Source organism: Bufo bufo, chromosome 1 (genome assembly GCF_905171765.1).
Source record: "Bufo bufo chromosome 1, aBufBuf1.1, whole genome shotgun sequence".
Lineage (NCBI taxonomy): Eukaryota > Metazoa > Chordata > Amphibia > Anura > Bufonidae > Bufo > Bufo bufo.
In genome coordinates, this window is record NC_053389.1 from 557152681 (window position 1) to 557171710 (window position 19030).

A 19030-nucleotide genomic window follows, 5' to 3' on the forward strand; every position below is an offset into this window, starting at 1 on the left:
TAGTCATGAACTTTGCAGGAGAAATAATCTAATATCAGCTGATCATTGCAATGGCTCTGACACTAGAGGGTTGTCTGTGAGGATACAACCCCTTTAAGTTAATAATTAGAAGATTTTTCATTATGATTTTCTAGTAATCCGATAAGGGCAACATATATCAAAATGTCAATAAAATATACTCATTAAAGGGGTTGCCTCATGAAAACCGAGGATAATATTCGAAGTCAGTTTCGGTGTATTTTGCACCAAATGTTGCACATTGTTTATTAAATTTAATGCATCGTTAAATCTAACAATTCTGTCTAGAATGATGCCCCAGTTTTTTACTCCACCCCCTACTGGAAAGAGTTAGTGACTTTTTTTGCCACTTTTTTACAATGGTACAATGATAAACCTGAAGTGGGACTAATTAACCTAGCTATCCACAACCACTCTGATATCCACTTTTCGAAACTGGAGTGAGTGGTGGAAAAATGCAAAGTTGCAAAATGTTTTCACAAGTGACACCAAAAAGTAAAAAAGCCATATTTTGTGACATTTTGAAGCCAGAACTCTGGAGTACAGAGCTTGATAAATTACTCCCATTGTCTTTTTCGAAATTCTCTGGCCAAGTGATCAGCTGATCATTTTGGGTCAGTGATCTAAAACTCTCAGTAAACCTCAAGTAGAAGTTTCCACTGGCCATAGATTTCTACATATTACATAGGGCACTGTGGGTCCATTGTAATATTATTTACCAGCTAATGAATGGTCAGTAGTTGCTTGCCCTGACTTTTAGCTGAACCCTGGGTGTCCCAGAAACAAACCTATGTAATCAGCTCATTAATGAAGAAAGCAATGAACAGAGTTGTTGGACATTAACATGTGTGGTCATTTGGTTAGTTACTAACAACTAAAACTCCATCCACTCCATCCAATTAAGACATCTCTGCAATTGAAAGTAATACTTAATGAAACCATTTTAATTATACTGAAATTGGTGTGCACCTCACTATTGTAAATCATTCTTACATAATGCAGCAAAGCAAAAATAGCCTCCAATAGCACATACAATTATAGATTAGTAGACTGGCATCACTAATTATCTAATTATAGAGACCAAGTTAGAATTAGTTATATGTATATTTTTCCTGTTTTTCATGACACAATTTCTATGCCATTTTAAAATGAAACATAATTAAAATATTGCATCAAAATTGTCACTAACGTATTTGTTATTTTTTTTGGGTGCAGCTGCAGGCTATTTTTTAGTGCAGAAATAATAATACTTACGCCTACTTTCATAGATTGCTCTTGATTTCTCATAGAGTTCGTAAGGGTCAGGTTTTCTTGGATCAAAGGCATCTGTAGAATCAGGAAATGAACTTCTATGTAGCGTTGGAGGGTAGGGGAGATTTGGTGGTAGTGATGGTGCTGATAAGCTTGTTTGGGGGCTTCCTTGATTATCCCACCGTTCCATCATCTGCAATACAAGCATTTTTCATTATTTTTTTAAAAATTTCATTTTAGAAATTAGCATTTTCTATGTGCTGCCAACATTCCTAAGACATCTAGAATAACAAAATCAATAAAAAATAACTCACAGGCTTGGAACTTTTCCATGGAGAGAAGAAACCTGAAAAGAGCGAGAGTGACAATGTTAGTTACAGGAATTAATTACAGTTAATGCATATACAATTTTACTTGTCAATAATTTTATTGAAGCAATATAAGTACAAAACAAAAAAGTTGCATCACAGCGACATAACTTTATCAGCAGTAGCATTTACAGATAATTATTTAAGCAATGATGTATATAACTGAATTTGTTTAATCACGGGTGAAAGAAAGAAAAACAATTGACATTCCCCCGTCGGATGTGGATAGGAAGAGAGAAATCTAATACTTGTGGAAGTCACAGAATATGTATTGTGAGGCAGTTACAGGCCTCATATATGAAGGATGGTATGTATCTCCGAGAATGGTGCAAGAAACCTATTGCATATCGAGGTTTGCTGTGGTGCACCTGAGACGTGCCACCAAGGTACCTGGCCTTGATAGAGTAAAAGCCGTTAGCTTGTGCGCCCACTAGAATAGATAGTGGATTCTCTTGTTAACTAGCATAGCTGGTTTCAGCTAATCCGGGCTTGGCTTTTACTGGGAGTAAGCAAAGCCTGTGGACGGTTCTAGAGGAGACCCGAGCCTGCATGACTTTATTGTGGATGACAGGAACTGATTACGTATCCCGGCTGCAATCCGGCTGAACTGAACTGTAAATTGGCTGGAACAAGCAATAAACTGTATTGAAGTGACTTTGTTGTGTCCCTGCCTGTCTTTAAAACTGGTCATAGGAGCCCACGGTATTACAGTTTACATCTAAAATTTAAAGTCTTTGGAGAAAATTCTGCTAAAACCTTTTTTTTTTCTTAATATCTAACTGAAACACTTCAAGAACTTGTGCTCTTCACCACAGTCCTGCCAGGACCTTTCACACAGTAATGTTTCGCAGTTCTTTGGACCTGGGGTGAGACAATCAGAAACAAATGTGACTGACTGAATGAAAGATGGGAACTGGTAGCTAGGTCCAGTCCAGTGGACTAATGAACCAAACAGCATCTTCATCAATAAGTCTTGATAGAAACAATTTTGTACAGAAGAGCATTCTGAATATTATAAAGTTTTATTTTTTTAGGCAGAGTTACACATTAATTTAACTTTTCTTAAGGCCCCATTCACACAACCATATTTTTATGGTTGATATAATGATATACCGCAAGTGCTTTCAATTAATTGGATAACAGTCATGAGTGACCTGGTTTATTTAAAGAACAGGGATCTATCAAGGTCTGATCTTCACAACACGTTTGTGGAAGTGTATCATGGTACAACATGACGATTTCTCATTTGTTGTTGCTCATCAGGCTGGAAAAGGTTACAAAACCATCTCTAAAGAGTTTGGACTCCACCAATCTACAGTCAGACAGATTGTGTGCAAATAGAAAAAATTCAAGAACATTATTACCCTCCATGGGAGTGGTCGACCAACAAAGATCACACCCAGAACAAGGTGTATAATAGTCTACAAGGTCACAAAGAAACGCAAAGTAACCTCTAAGCAACTAAAGGCTTTTCTCACATCTGCTAATGTTAACTTTCATGAGTTCACAGAAGGAGGACACTGAATAACACTGGTGTGCATGGCAGGATTGCAAAGATAAAGCTGTTACTCTCCAAAAAGAACATCTGCTATTTGATAATAATGACCTGGACAAACAAAAAAGCTTTTCGAACAAGGTTTTGTGGATGGGACAAATCAGCACTTCTTGGGTTAAATTATAAGTGTTATGTTTGGAGAAAGAAAAACACTGCACTCCAGAATAAAAACCCTCATCCCATCTTTCAAACATGGTGCTGGTAGTATCATGGTTTCAGCCCTTCTCTACTGCATGTGGGCCAGGAAGGTTTGCCATGATTGATGGAACCAGGAATTCTGATTATGGAATTCTGGAACATGCCAACAAATTCTAAAGGAAAATGTCAGGACATTCGTAGGTGAGCTGAATCTCAAGAGAACATGGGTCATACAGCAAGACAACGACCCCAAGCACATAAGTCCTTCTACCAAAGAATGGTTAAAGAAGAATAAAGTTAAAGTTTTGGAATGGCCAAGTCAAAGTCCTAACCTTTATTCAATAGAAATGTTCTGGAATGACCTGCACAGATTTTAAGCTGTTTTGCATGGAGGAATGGACTAACATTTCTCCATACCGATGTGCAGAACTAGTCAACAATTGCTGGAATTTTTTTGTTGCAGTTACTGCTGCACAAGGGGTTTACACCAGATACAGAATCCAAAGTTCACATACTTTTGTCACTCACGGACATGTGATATTGGATCAGTCACACCAAATATAGAATCCAATGTTCACATACTTTGTGATAGTGGATCATTTTCCTTAATCAATTACCAAGTCTAATATTTTTGACTAATTTGGTTATCTTTACCTACTTTTAGCATTTGTGTGAAAATCTGATGTAGTTTTAGAATATATTTAAGCGGAAATACAGAAAATTCTGAAGGGTTCACAAACTTTCAAGCACCATTGTATTTCATAGCATAAATTCAATAAGTTAGCAAAAAGTGGATGAAAATGGAAGGGAGCTCTGTAGGATAAAGCTACACAGGGCTTTTTGTAGTATGTTACCATATAGATGCATATGCATATGAGCTCTAGACACAAACAGAAGGATGTTTTTATTCGTCTACTTGCAAAGTTGCTTCATTTCTCATTTTAGATGTATTGAAACAATAAGGCTATATTCACACAGCTGTCATATGGAAGTTTTCAGAACAATTGAAGTCTAACAGACCATGAATACTGGCCATAAAAAAATAGGACGTGTCCTATTTTGTTCATTTTCACAGCCTGGCCGCCTCCTCAACGGACACTTTTTTAAGAAACAGCTGTGAAAAATGGACCATTTAACCATTTTTAACAGTCGTATTTTCTTCCCTGTCATGTGGATATAGCCTTAAGCAATTCTGGTTGTGAAGAGGTACATATCCTTTGAGGCTAATTTCACACAGATGATGTTTCCAACTGGATGTAGCCTTTTTTTTTAAACTGACAGCATCTGGACTGAACACTGACACAATCATTTCAAAGGGTATATGTACATGAGCACTGTTTCCCACTGGGCAACTGTCCATTCATGAAAAAACACAACATGTACTATCTTCATCCATTTTTCAGACAGTAACGGTTCATTCAAGTCTAAGGGTCAGTTAAAAAAACTGACAGCACATGGACATCATCCACGTGAGGTCCGTTTTAACTGATGTTAACTGGGCGATGCTGTGTATCTTTCATTCTTTACAAATGTGGACAATTGATGACATTGGGTGGCAATCTAGATGGAAAAAAGGAACACAGTCTAAGGATACTTTCACACTTGCGTTGTGAAGATCCGGCAGGCAGTTCCGGATCCGGAAATCTGTGTGCAGACGGATAGCATTTGTAGACAGATCCGGAGGCGGATCCGTCTAACAAATGCATTGAAACACCGGATTTTTTTTGCTGGAACACTTGGTGCCGGATCCGGCATTAATGCATTTCAATGGAAAATAATGCCGGATCCATTCCAGCATGTGTTCTGGAATTTTGGACGGAGAAAATACCGCAGCATGCTGTGGTATTTTCTCCAGCCAAATACCGTAAGAGGGACTGAACTGAAGACATCCTGATGCATACTGAACGGATTGCTCTCCATTCAGAATGGATTAGGATGAAACTGATCAGTTATTTTCCGGTACAGAGCCCCTAGGACGGAACTCAATACCGGAAAAGAAAAACGCGAAAAAGTGTGAAAGTACCCTAAGACAAAACTGATTCAACTGACATGCAAATGTATCCATTATTTATTGAACGACTGTGACATGTTTCATATCGCTCATGTGAAAGAGGTCTAAAGAAGAGTTTTCTTACATCCAAGTGTCTGCAGTAATGCAAATCTCTACAGATGTTGCAGGGTGGTTGTCAACACAGCAGAGAAAAAAGGAAAAAACAATATACAGACTGCCTGATATAAGAAAGACATGTAAACACAATTTGAAATATATGTATATTAAACATTTGTATGATTTCCTATTATATAAATGAAAAAATAATAAAAAAAAAAAACAGGAATACACTTTAATGATAAAAAAACATGAAAAATCATGACTGAAGCGATGAAGATCAAAGCTGAGCCTACACTTTAGATTTCTGCAGCTTTATTAGTAGCATTGAATGCATTTTATATTAGCTAGTTACAAACTCCAGCTGGCAAACTTTCTGTTTCCTACAGATTTCAGCATAAAACAAACAATTGAGACATAGAAATTGAGTTTGGCTACTTGAGACCTCTGGGGCAGAGTAACGCTCAACCTCTATGCCTCTAGTACTGAACTGCTGACAGAAATGGAGGTAAGAAATATTGCATGACCTTTAAAGTGCTTATACAGGCTGTTTCTGCTTCATGTTAAGGTCACAGGCAGTTTTGATTTGACCCTTAACATCTGTCTTTGCCATTAGATTACTTTAGTCTTATGCTGAATTATACCTTTAAGAAACTACGGTACATTTGCGTCTAAGGACAGAAATTGCTGTGTATTACATGTCCCTGACTACTCCTCTCATTTACAAAGTCAGGGTTGGTGGGAAAGAACTAATAAAAAGATGCAGTGAGTGTGACATTTGGATATACAGTAGTTTTCTCAAAAGTATAATAATTCTGCCAGCTTTGATAAATAGCAGGATGCGGTGAAACATTTTCTCATTTTATGTGCTTCTGGAAAGCAAAGATAACCCAATATAGCAAAGAAAATAAATAAAATGTCACTCTGGGGAGCCGAACAAACAAAATGCTAATTGCACAAAATGCAACAAGATCAATGTAGATTAATGCACAACTTCCATAAACTTTATATAGTTAAATCAAAAAACTTCAGTGTAGCCCCCACCAAACTAGATGAGCCACCTTAAATTTAATAACTGGATGCCAGCAATGACTTTCAAAGCCACCATGAAAAATTGTTCCCAATTGTTCATAATTGCTTTCATTTGGAGATACCAGCCGATGTTTGTACAGTAACCGAAAATTATAAAAGAGGTGACGAAAACACTGGAAAGGGCTAAAAAAATCACACTCAAATTTCTAAGGAATTGATAATCCAATGTAAAATGTACCCAGGAATAGATGGTCTGTCAACAATACACCAAGAACGCAGTAACGACTAATCCAGGACAAAAAGAACTTCAGCCCTGATCAAAAGGTCAGTGGCCCAGATTTAGTAATATGTCTGCACCAAATATCTTTTTAAAAAGTGGCGCAAATTGGCGCATCTATAGTTTTGACACTTTTTTCTGACATGTTCAACACGGAGGTGGGGTGTAAGTGATATGGGTGGAGCTTTACAGGAAAGGGGTGGGGCCTAATACACACCATTTTACACCAAAATTGCACTACAATAGTACCGATAGTTGTTATTGAGACAGAGAAAAGTATCTATCCCTGCACCACACTTATCTTCCAGTCTGAGCCTCTGTGATTAATCTGGTGCAGGTCTAGTACAGATATACAGTGTGTACAGATATATAGTATATACCGCAGTGTATTGATATGTGAGGTATGACATCACTTTGCTGAGAAAATCCAGAACTATATGCAGTCTGCAAAAGGGTAAAAACAAAACAAAAAAAAAAACCCATCCTGATAGATAAGTATTCTAGCAAGACCTAATTAGGAGGGAATGGATAAGACTTACTGAATCATCATACTAAGTCATCAAATCTCATTAAACATACCCTGAAGAACTATATGCATTTAAATAGAAATTCATCATCACAACTTTCTGGGCTCACGATTTCTCAGGAACCATATTCATTTCTCCAATCGGCAATACGATAAGAGACCTAATATGCACATTTGAATAGCAAATCCTGACTTGATTTTCAGTAATACCATATGCCAAGTATACCCCTCCCGAATCTCTATAATACTCTATAACAGCATGGCTGTGCCTATAGTCCTTAAGTGGTGAATCAAAATGTGACCTCAAATCTTGACATTTAACGTGCATCTAGATACACAAATGTGGTGGAGGTTCTCTAGGAGCCTCCGATGCAGATAGTTTTTCCTTGACATTAGGTAAAAAAGAAAGCTACTCAACATTCAGCAATTCTCTCCAAAACATAAAGCTTATTCTCCCATGTAGCAGAACCCTGAAGTCGACATAGTTTAGGTCCTTCACCAACACTGGACCAGAAAGTAAATCAAAACATAAAAATACTTGGATACTTTTGGGAAAAGTACAAACACGCACAGATATTTAAGGACTGAAGCCTGTTTTTGGAAAACTTATACAAGAAACTAGATCAGATGCAACTCAGGGAGCAGCTGCCATATTACTATGCCAAATCACAGATATTATGTAAAGGATGTGTGTTGTCAGAATGTATCATTTGGAATAAAAGATGTCATACATGGTGCAGTATGCGGTATTTGCCACTAAAGTGCACAGAATAATATTTATCAATGCAATGACAGCAATTTTCGGTTTCAATTTTTTTTTGGGTTTCAAGTCACACTCTTTGCAAACTATTCACTTAAGGCTACTTTCACACTAGTGTTTTTTGCGGATCCGTTATGGATCTGCAAAAACACTTCTGTTACAATAATACAACCGCATGCATCCGTCATGAACGGATCCGGTTGTATTATGTCTTCTATAGCCATGACGGATCCGTCATGAACACCATTGAAAGTCAATGGGGGACGGATCCGTTTTCTATTGTGCCATATCCGTCCCCATTGACTTACATTTGTGTGTCAGAACGGATCCGTCTTGGCTCCGCTTCGTCAGGCGGACAGGAAAACACTGCAGGCAGCGTTTTGGTGTCCGCCTCCAGAGCGGAATGGTGACTGAACGGAGGCAAACTGATGCATTCTGAGCGGATCCTTTTCCATTCAGAAGGCATTAGGGCAAAACTGATCCGTTTTGAACCGCTTGTGAGAGCCCTGAACGGATCTCACAAACGGAAAGCCAAAACGCTAGTGTGAAAATAGACTAAGAATGTAGTTACTTTTCTTCACATAAAATAGTCAGTGGGCTACGACCTGGCACAGCTTAATAGCGCCACACAAAAATTTCATTTATTAATTTCTTGATGTACAGCTCAGTAGTGTTGAGCGTGAATATTCGAATTACGAATTTTAATTGCGAATTTTGGCACTTCGAGAATTAACGAATATTTTGAATATAGTGCTATATATTATATTATAATATATTATATTATAATATTTGCATATTACTCGATCATTACCTTGCCGATTTTCAAGTAAAAAGAAAGAATGTAGAATATAACGAATATTCGAATTCGCGAATATTTGACGAATACTCTACAAAATATTTGCGAAATATCACGAATTCGAATATGACCCCTGCCGCTCATCACTACAGCTCAGAAGCATCAACTATTGTTGTGCACACACCAATTTTGAAAAGTGTGATGCACTGCTTTCAGACCACCTATAGTGGCAGAATAATAAACTGTATTCGAACAGAAAAAGAAGCACCAAGATTTATCCTGTGAATGCACTCATATAAGTCTGAATTTAAGCCAAAAGAGTAAGTAAACCCTTGGATATTTTTTCCTGTAAAATGGAGAGGTTTGGCAGTTTATATGAAATGTATTGCATTTTTTTGTAGTTCTTTACTTTATGAAGAGAAAAAAATGTATATAATTAATGCTAAAATAAAATTGCTTAATGGGAACCTGTCACCGGGATTTTGTGTATAGAGCTGAGGACATGGGTTGCTAGATGGCCGCTAGCACATCTGCAATACCAAGTCCCCATAGCTCTGTGTGCTTTTATTGTGTAAAAAAACCCTGATTTGATACATATGCAAATTAAACTGAGATGAGTCCTGTCCTAGAGAAGAGTCAGGGACAGGACACATCTCAGGATAATTTGCATATGTATCAAATCAGGTTTTTTACACAATAAAAGCACACAGAGCTATGGGGACTGGGTATTGCGGATGTGTTAGCGGCCATCTAGCAACCCATGTCCTCAGCTCTATACACAAAATCCCAGTGACAGGTTCCCTTTAACCCCTTAAGGACTTAGGATGTACCGCTACGCCATGTTTGCCGAGTCCTTAAGGACCCAGGGCGTACTGGTACGTCCTAACTTTAAAATTACATTGCGGCGTGGCAGGGGTTAATCGGAACAGGATGTCCGCTGAAATCCTTCAGCGGGCATCCTGTCACAACGCAGGGGGGGGGCCCCCGCATTGGCGATCGCCGCAAACCGCAAGTCAATTCAGACCTGCAGTTTGCGGTTTTACCTAATCCGGCGGGCGGCGGTGCCATCGGGTCCCCATGCGGCTGTAGGGGGGACCCGATGGCATGGAAGGCAGCGCAATGCCTTCCTTAGGCATCTGCGCTGCCTTCTGGTGACGAGCCTGTGAGATCCAGGCCCCTGATTAGACCCCCAAAAGTTGAAGTCCCAAAGTGGGACAAAAAATAAAGACCCCCAAAAGTTCCCCCCCAAAAATTTTAAGTTTCAAGTAAAAATAAACAAAAACGTCATTTTCCCCAAATAAAGTAAAAAAAAATAGGGAAAAAATAGGGAAAAAAAAAAAGTAGACATATTAGGTATTGCCGCGTCCGTATCGACCGGCTCTATAAACATATCACATGACCTAACCCCTCAGATGAACACCGTAAAAAATAAAAAATAAAAACTCTGCTAAATAAACCATTTTTTTGTCACCTTATATCACAAAAAGTATAACAGCAAGCGATCAAAAAGGCGTTTGCGAACCAACATAGTACCAATCTAAAATGGAATTAATCAGAATAGGGTGGCTCTACTGAATATAGGGAATCCTGGCTAGGTGCACGATCAGGTGTAAACCCCCGGTTACCGTTTTTTCGTCCGTGGGTCTTCCTTGATTTTTGGAGGATCCACGGACATGAAAAAAAAGTCGTTTTGGTGTCCGCCTGGCCGTGCGGAGCCAAACGGATCCGTCCTGAATTAAAATGCAAGTCAATGGGGACGGATCCGTTTGACGTTGACACAATATGGTGCAATTTCAAACGGATCCGTCCCCCATTGACTTTCAATGTAAAGTCAGGAGTTAATATACCATCGGATCTGAGTTTTCTCCAATCCGATGGTATATTTTAACTTGAAGCATCCCCATCACCATGGGAACGCCTCTATGTTAGAATATCAAATCCGACAGTATATTCTAACACAGAGGCGTTCCCATGGTGATGGGGACGCTTCAGGTTAGAATATACTAAAATAACTGTGTACATGACTGCCCCCTGCTGTAGTTAACACATTGGTGGCCAGTGTGGTCGGCCCCCCCCCTCCCTCCCCTGTAGTTAACTCATTGGTGGCCAGTGCGGCCGGCCCCCCTCCCTCCCCTGTAGTTAACTCGTTGGTGGCTAGTGGGCCCCCCCTCCCTCCCCTGTAGTTAACTCATTGGTGGCCAGTGTGCCTTCTCCCCTCCCTTCCCCTCCTAATTCAAATCACCCCCCTATCATTGGTGGCAGCGGAGTGTACCGATCGGAGTCCCAGTTTAATCGCTGGGGCTCTGATCGGTAACCATGGCAACCAGGACGCTACTGCAGTCCCGGTTGCCATGGTTACTTAGCAATTTGTAGAACCATTATACTTACCTGCGAGCTGCGATGGTCTGCGTCCGGTCGGGAGCTCCTCCTACTGGTAAGTGACAGGTCATGTCACTTACCAGTAGGAGGAGCTCCCGGCCGGACCTGTCACTTACCAGTAGGAGGAGCTCCCGACCGGACGCAGACCATCGCAGCTCGCAGGTAAGTATAATGGTTCTACAAATTGCTAAGTAACCATGGCAACCGGGACTGCAGTAGTGTCCTGGTTGCCATGGTTACCGATCGGAGCCCCAGCGATTAAACTGGGACTCCGATCGGTACACTCCACTGCCACCAATGATAGGAGGGAGATTATAATTAGGAGGGGGAGGGAGGGGAGAAGGCCCACTGGCCACCAACGAGTTAACTACAGGGGAGGGAGGGGGGGGCCCACTAGCCACCAACGAGTTAACTACAGGGGAGGGAGGGGGGCCGGCCGCACTGGCCACCAATGAGTTAACTACAGGGGAGGGGGGGCCGGCCGCACTGGCCACCAATGTGTTAACTACAGGGGGGGAGGGGCTGCCCCCTGCTGCCTGGCAGCACCTGCCAGGCAGCAGGGGACAGTCATGTACACAGTACTGTTAGTATATTCTAACCTGAAGCGTCCCCATCACCATGGGAACGCCTCTGTGTTAGAATATACTGTCGGTTCTGAGTTTTCACGAAGCTTGAAAAAGCTTTTATGCAGACGGATCTTCGGATCCGTCTGTATAAAAACTAACCTACGGCCACGGATCACGGACACGGATGCCAATCTTGTGTGCATCCGTGTTCTTTTACGGACCCATTGACTTGAATGGGTCCATGAACCGTTGGCCGTGAAAAAAATAGGACAGGTCATTTTTTTTTCACGGCCAGGAAACACGGATCACGGATGCGGCTGCAAAACAGTGCATTTTCCGATTTTTCAACGGACCCATTGAAAGTCAATGGGTTCGCGAAAAAAAACGGAAAACGGCACAACGGCCACGGGTGCACACAACGGTCGTGTGCATGAGGCCTTAATTATGAGACTAATGGTTCTTCAAATATTTTAGTTGTGCAAACATCACACTTTTTTATTATTATTTATTATTATTATTATCATTATTATTATTTATTATTAAAGCGCCATTCATTCCATAGCGCTGTACATATGAGAAGAGGTATACATACATAATACAGACAATTGCACTAAGCATAAACAAGACGAGTTACAAACTGGTACAGAAGGAGAGAGGGCACACTTCTTACATAAATAGCTGTGTCTCTTTAAAGCAGACAGAAGTAGCTGGATGACTTTCAAAGGGTTACACAATTCTGTTATGAGAGCTTAATAAAGCAAACGTTCGGTAAGAACTTGGTGAATTGGAAGTTCAGTATGCACGCTTGTTTAAGCGGCCAGTATTGAATGTTCATAGATATTTATCGATCGAACATTCGCGTATTGTATTTATGCGAACCTTCTGATCGAAGAAATTTGATATGGTCACAATGAAACAACATTCATGAGGTGCTCACGATTTTTTCGGCCTTATAATACAAAAGTTTGTATGTTGTATTTATGCGGACTTTCAGATCCGAAAGATTCAATATAGGCACAATGGAACAACGTTCATGAAGTACTCACGATTTTTTCGGCCTTACATACGATTTAATATAGGCACAATAGAACAAGTACCAATCTAACCGTCACCTCATCCCGCAAAACCTTAGACCTAGTACAGGTCTAACATAAATAAATAAAAAGTATACATATTAGGTATCGCCGCATCCGTGACAACCTGGTCTATAAAAATATCACATGATCTAACCTGTCACATGAATGTTGTAAATAACAAAAAATAAAAACGGTGCCAAAACAGCTATTTCTTGTTACCTTGCCTCACTAAAAGTGTAATATAGAGCAACCAAAATCATATGTACCCTAAGCTAGTACCAACAATACTGACACCCTATCCCGTAGTTTCTAAAATGGGGTCACTTTTTTGGAGTTTCTACTCTAGGGGCGCATCATGGGGGCTTCAAATGGGACATGGTGTCAAAAAAACCAGTCCAGCAAAATCTGCCTTCCAAAAACCGTATGGCATTCCTTTCCTTCTGCGCCCTGCCGTGTGTCCGTACAGCAGTTTACGACTACATATGGGGTATTTCTGTAAACTACAGAATCAGGGCCATAAATATTGAGTTTTGTTTGGCTGTTAACCCTTGCTTTGTTACTGGGAAAAATGGATTAAAATGGAAAATTTCCTAAAAAATTTAAATTCTGAAATTTCATCTACATTTGCCAATAACTCTTGTGGAACACCAAAAGGGTTAATGACGTTTGTAAAATCCGTTTTGAATACATTGAGGAGTGTAGTTTCTTAGATGCGGTCACTTTTATGGAGTTTCTACTCTAGGGGTGCATCAGGGGGGCTTCAAATGGGACATGGTGTAAAAAAAAACAGTCCAGCAAAATCTGCCTTCCAAAAACCATATGGTGCTCCTTTCCTTCTGCGCCCTGCCGTGTGCCCGTACAGTAGTTTACGACCACATATGGGGTGTTTCTGTAAACTACAGAATCAGGGCCATAAATATTGAGTTTGGTTTGGCTGTTAACCCTTGCTTTGTAACTGGAAAAAAATTATTAAAATGGAAAATCTGCCAAAAAAGTGAAATTTTGAAATTGTATCTCTATTTTCCATTAATTCTTGTGGAACACCTAATGGGTTAACGACGTTTGTAAAATCTGTTTTGAATACCTTGAGGGGTGTAGTTTCTTAGATGGGGTCACTTTTATGGAGTTTCTACTCTAGGGGTGCATCAGGGGGGCTTCAAATGGGACATGGTGTCAAAAAAACCTTGAGGGGTGTAGTTTATAGAATGGGGTCATTTTTGGGTGGTTTCTATTATGTACGCCTCGCAAAGTGACTTCAGACCTGAACTGGTCCCTAAAAATTGGGTAAAATATCATTCCCAAAATGATCCAAACATGAAGTAGACATATGGGGAATGTAAAGTAATAACTATTTTTGGAGGTATTACTATGTATTATAGAAGTAGAGAAATTGAAACTTGGAAATTTGCAATTTTTTACAAACTTGTGGTGAATTTTGTATTTTTTTATAAATAAAAATGATTTTTTTTTACTTCATTTTACCAGTGTCATGAAGTACAATATGTGACGAAAAAACAATCTCAGAATGGCCTGGATAAGTCAAAGCGTTTTAAAGTTATCAGCACTTAAAGTGACAGTGGTCGGATTTTGCAAAAACTGGCCAAGTTCTTAAGGTAAAATAGGGCTGAGTCCTTAAGGGGTTAAAGAGCAAAATGCAGTACAGGATACAATAAACTTTTTTCACAATGAAACTTAATAGTAAATGTACAGTATGTAACTCTATACCATATAGTCAATACATAGATTTTGCATTCACTTTGAATAAAAACATCACTGCTGAAAACATGGTGGGGAAGACACCTTAGCTACACAGGATATTATGGCGTTTGACACCTCTTCCTAATATTAAATTGCTAACTTTACCTTACAAGTCTACAATTTTCCATCTTTAAAAAGGACACACCAACTCTCCTGACCTGTCTGTTTTCGTAATCGCTTACATTCCTCATGTGATAACAATTCTCCAGCATCTGTTCTTATGACTCTGTGTTGGGCCATTCCTTTATTATTTTTGTTAGATGTGCAGTACCCCAGACCCAGGGATGGTCCAACTATCTGCCAGGAGAAGGGTGGGTTAGTAAGGATAGTGAGGAGTAAGGAAGCATGTCCGATTGCTCTTGCTCCAGGGATCAGAGACCCAGCTCATCTTTGAGACCATTAATCTAGAGAGACTTTAAAGACAAAACTTCAGTTATTCTGCTAAGCTACAGCATTACAGTCAGCAGTGTGACTAGCTACCACAGCTAAAGAGACCCTTCTGTAGGTGAGGGACTATGGCTCAGACACCCATTACCTTAGACCACATCCAGGCCAGGCCAATTCAGAAAATCCCATATTACACAGTGGACACCTACAACCACAAGTGCCAGCTTTCAGCTCTTAGCCAGAAGTTCAGGGGAGGGACATCAGCAAGATAACATACCAGAGGTGCCCTCATCTGTCACTTTGCCAGCCACCATACCTTATCATCTGGTAAGAGAAATTTTCACTGTGTACAAACTACTGCTGCATGTCTCAATAACAGGAAAGGCAGACATACACTATATGGCCAAAAATATGTAGAAACTCCTGCTAATTATTGAGCATGACTGTGCCCCTGTGCTCAAAGTGAGGTCCCTAAAGGAGGAACTTGAGTGGTCTGTACAGAACCCTGACATCAACTTCAACAAACACCTTTGGGATGAGTTGGAAGGTTAATTGCAAGCCAGACTTTCTTGTCCAATATCAGTCCCTTACTTAACAAATTCTCTTTTGCCTGAAAGGACACAGCGTACCATAGACAATCTCTAAAATGATGTGGAAAGGTTTGAAAGGAGACCCAACGTCTTATTACTGTCCATGGATTTGGAATGCAAAGTCCAACAAGCTCATATACAGTAAGTGTGCTGGTAAGTTGTCCACATACTTTGTCCCTATAGGCCAGTGATGGCGAACCTTTTAGAGACCGAGTGCTCAAACTGCAACCTTACAACCCACTTATTTATCGCAAAGTGCCAACACGACAATTTACCCTGAATTCCAGTATAGTATATCTTCCATGTACTTAATCATTTAGCTATAATAGCCTGCCTGCATTCAATGCGCTGCCTGTGCTGTTCATAGTGCGTCCTGCGCTGATGAATGTCAGGAAAAGTGTAAGGCATATTGGCACACCATAGACTTTTTCCAGGCCGCGGGCGCCCACAGAGAGGGCTCTGAGTGCCGCCTCTGGCACACGTGCCATAGGTTCGCCACCACTGCTATAGGTTATGTTCAAGAGACATTACATTTAAACAAATCTAAAACATTAGATGTCAACTGCCTTGACATTTCCTTTCAGGAGAGACAAGCATTAGACGGGCTTTAAAGGGGTTGTCCTGCCATTTATATTGATAACCTATTGTCAGGATAAGTCATCAATATCAGATCGGTGGAAGTCTGGCACCTCCACCGACCAGCGGTTCGAAGAGGAGGCCGCGCTCCATGTGAGCGCTGCTTCCTATTCATTACACTGCCTATCATCCTGGAAGCTTTGGCGGCGCAGTGTAATGAATGGTGCGAGTGCTTGTAATTACACTATGCCACCGCGGCACAGGAGACTGTGTAGTGTAGTGAGAGGAAGCAGTGCTTGGATGGAGCGCCGCCTCCTCTTCAAACAGCTCACAAGTGGAGGTGCCAGGGGTGCGTTTTGCCTTATGCAGCTTGTGTATTTTCGAACACTGCAGGCTGCTCAGACTTCTTTAGTGTTAAAGGGAATGTGTCACTGAATGCTTTTTCAGCAAGTTAAAACCAGATAGCAGCACATATCCTTTTTTCTAATCAGTTTTTATTTTCTGATAGCAGATTTTATTCTGTTTCTTAAACATGATTATGGGGGCTGCCATCTGGCCCGAGTTGTTCTTAACAGCAATTAGAGATATTGTTTACAGCAGCCACTATAGACTAGTGTTGAGCGAGCATGCTCAGCCGAACACCAGTTCGGCTCAAGCATCGCGTCGTTCGGCACATCGCAGTGTTCGGACGAATACCGCGTGTGCTCGATTGCGATGCTCGAGTGCGATGCTCGAGTCTCCTACCCGCACGTTTTAAATTTGCAGGTAAGTACTGCCACTCACTGTAATTCCGTAGCCTGTTGGCTGCTGGCATTAAAGTGATTGGCTAAATTGCGTGCAATTGTAGAGACCCAAAAGTCCTTTTAAGGATTATTGTTGTATCTGGCAGCAATATATATTATTAGCGTATCCTGCGTTAAATTGTGTGCAATTGTTAGAGACCCAAAAGTCCTTTTAAGGACTATAGTTGTATCTGGCAGCAATATATATTTTTAGCGCAACCTGCGCTAAATAGCTTGCAATTGTTTGGCCGCTGCAGACAGCAACATTATCTGTGCTACATCTCCTGTGTAATGTGTGCGCAGCCTAAAAATATCTGTGACATCCAGTGTACTTTTTCCGTAGACGGTGTCCGCTGCGGACAGTTACATTACCTGCGCTACATCTCCTGTTTAACTTTTGCGCATCCTAAAAATATCTGTGACATCCAGTGTAGTTTTTCCGTAGACGCTGCGGACAGTGACATTACCTCCACTAAATCTCCTGTATAACGTTTGCGCATCCTAAAAATATCTGTGACATCCAGTGTACTTTTTCGTAGACGCTGCGGACAGCGACATTATCTGCACTACATCTCCTGTTTAAATTTTTTGTGCGCATACTAAAAATATCTGTGACATCCAGTGTACTTTTTCGTAGACGGTGTCCGCTGCGGACAGTTACATTACCTGCGATACATCTCCTGTATAACGTTTGCGCAGCCTAAAAATATCTGTGACATACTGTGCACTTTTTCCGTAGACGCTGCGGACAGCGACATTATCTGCGCTACATATCCTGTATAACGTTTCTGCATCCCAAATATCTGTGACCTTGACTGTTATTTATTTGCGCATACACTTTAAAAAACTGCGCTACTGTACGTGTGACATACTTGCAAGCATATATACCATTTAATATGTGCAAGGCGAGCAGTAAGGGACGGGGAAGTGGCCGTGCTGCTGATGGAACACGCAGAGGCCGTGGCCCTGGGCGCGATGAAACTGTGCCAGCTGGCAGAGCACAAGAAACACACTCATCCACGATACCTAGCTTCATGTTACAGTTTGCAGGGCGGCGCAGGACACCACTCTTGAAGTCAGAACAGTGCGTGGTCGGTTGGATTGCAGCAGATAATGCTTCCAGTCGGTTAAGCACCCCCCTGTCTTCCACAAAGTCCAGTCTCAGAGCCAAGAGTCTGGTCAACAGCCCTGATCTTCCTCCCCCCACACCATGGAGAGTCTTTGCAAACAAGTGATCCCACACTCAGATATTCCGAGAAGCTCCTTTCAGCGCCATTCCTTAATTTGGGCCTCTCGCCAAGCCCACTTGAAGAGGGACATGAGGAGATCTTGTGCCCTGATTCCCAAACTCTTGAGCATCCACAGTCAGAAAAAGATGGCAGAGGGGAACGGCAATTAGTGTTTCACGAGGTGGATGATGATGATGAGACCCAGTTGCCAATAAGTCAATGGCAATTAGTGTCTCAAGAGGTTGATGATGAGGATGAGACATAGTTTTTAATAAGTGAGGTTGTTGCTAGGTCAACAAGTCAGGAGGATGACCAGAGTGAGGAAAGGGAAAAGGAGGTGGTGGGCGATGAAATCATTGACCCAACCTTGCGAGCGAGGACAGCAGTACAGAGGGGGGGGGGGGGGGGATCCGCAGCACCGCAACAGGCTGGAAGAGGCAGTGGAGTGGCAAAAGGGAGAAGGGTGGGCCTCACCTAACAGGCCCGCAACTGTTCCCCGGAGCATCCCCTTGCGAAAATCTCCCTTGCCAAGGGGTAGGTGTTCCTCAGTCTGGCGCTTTTTTGATGAAAGTTCGGATGATAAAAGAATTGTCATTTGCAACCTGTGCTGTACCAAAATGAGCAGGGGCGTGAACACTAGCAACCTCACCACCACCAGCATGATCCGCCACATGGCATCAAAGCACCCTAATAGGTGGGTCAAACGCCTGGGTCCACAGTGTCTGCGGGTCACACCAATGCCTCCTCTTCCCCTGTGTTACATGCTGGCCAATCCCCTGTCCAAGACGCAGGCCCGGATGCCTCCCGCAAGCACCATCAGCTAGCACATCCACTTCTGTGTCTCAGCGCAGCGTACAGA

General features: G+C 41.3%; 1 protein-coding gene across 6 annotated transcripts in view; it reads right to left on the minus strand.

The window, feature by feature from the left end:
• Positions 1–19030, minus strand: part of MAGI2 (membrane associated guanylate kinase, WW and PDZ domain containing 2) — a 1066131-nt gene that overhangs the window by 143878 nt on the left and 903223 nt on the right. For 5 of the 6 annotated variants that reach the window (XM_040413064.1, XM_040413057.1, XM_040413072.1 and 2 more), the window contains 2 exons: positions 1584–1615; positions 1273–1462 (listed from right to left, as the gene is read on the minus strand). In XM_040413064.1, coding sequence (XP_040268998.1) covers positions 1273–1462; positions 1584–1615 — 222 coding nt within the window. The remainder of the gene's footprint in view (positions 1–1272; positions 1463–1583; positions 1616–19030) is intronic. The other variant, XM_040413058.1, reaches the window with a different exon arrangement.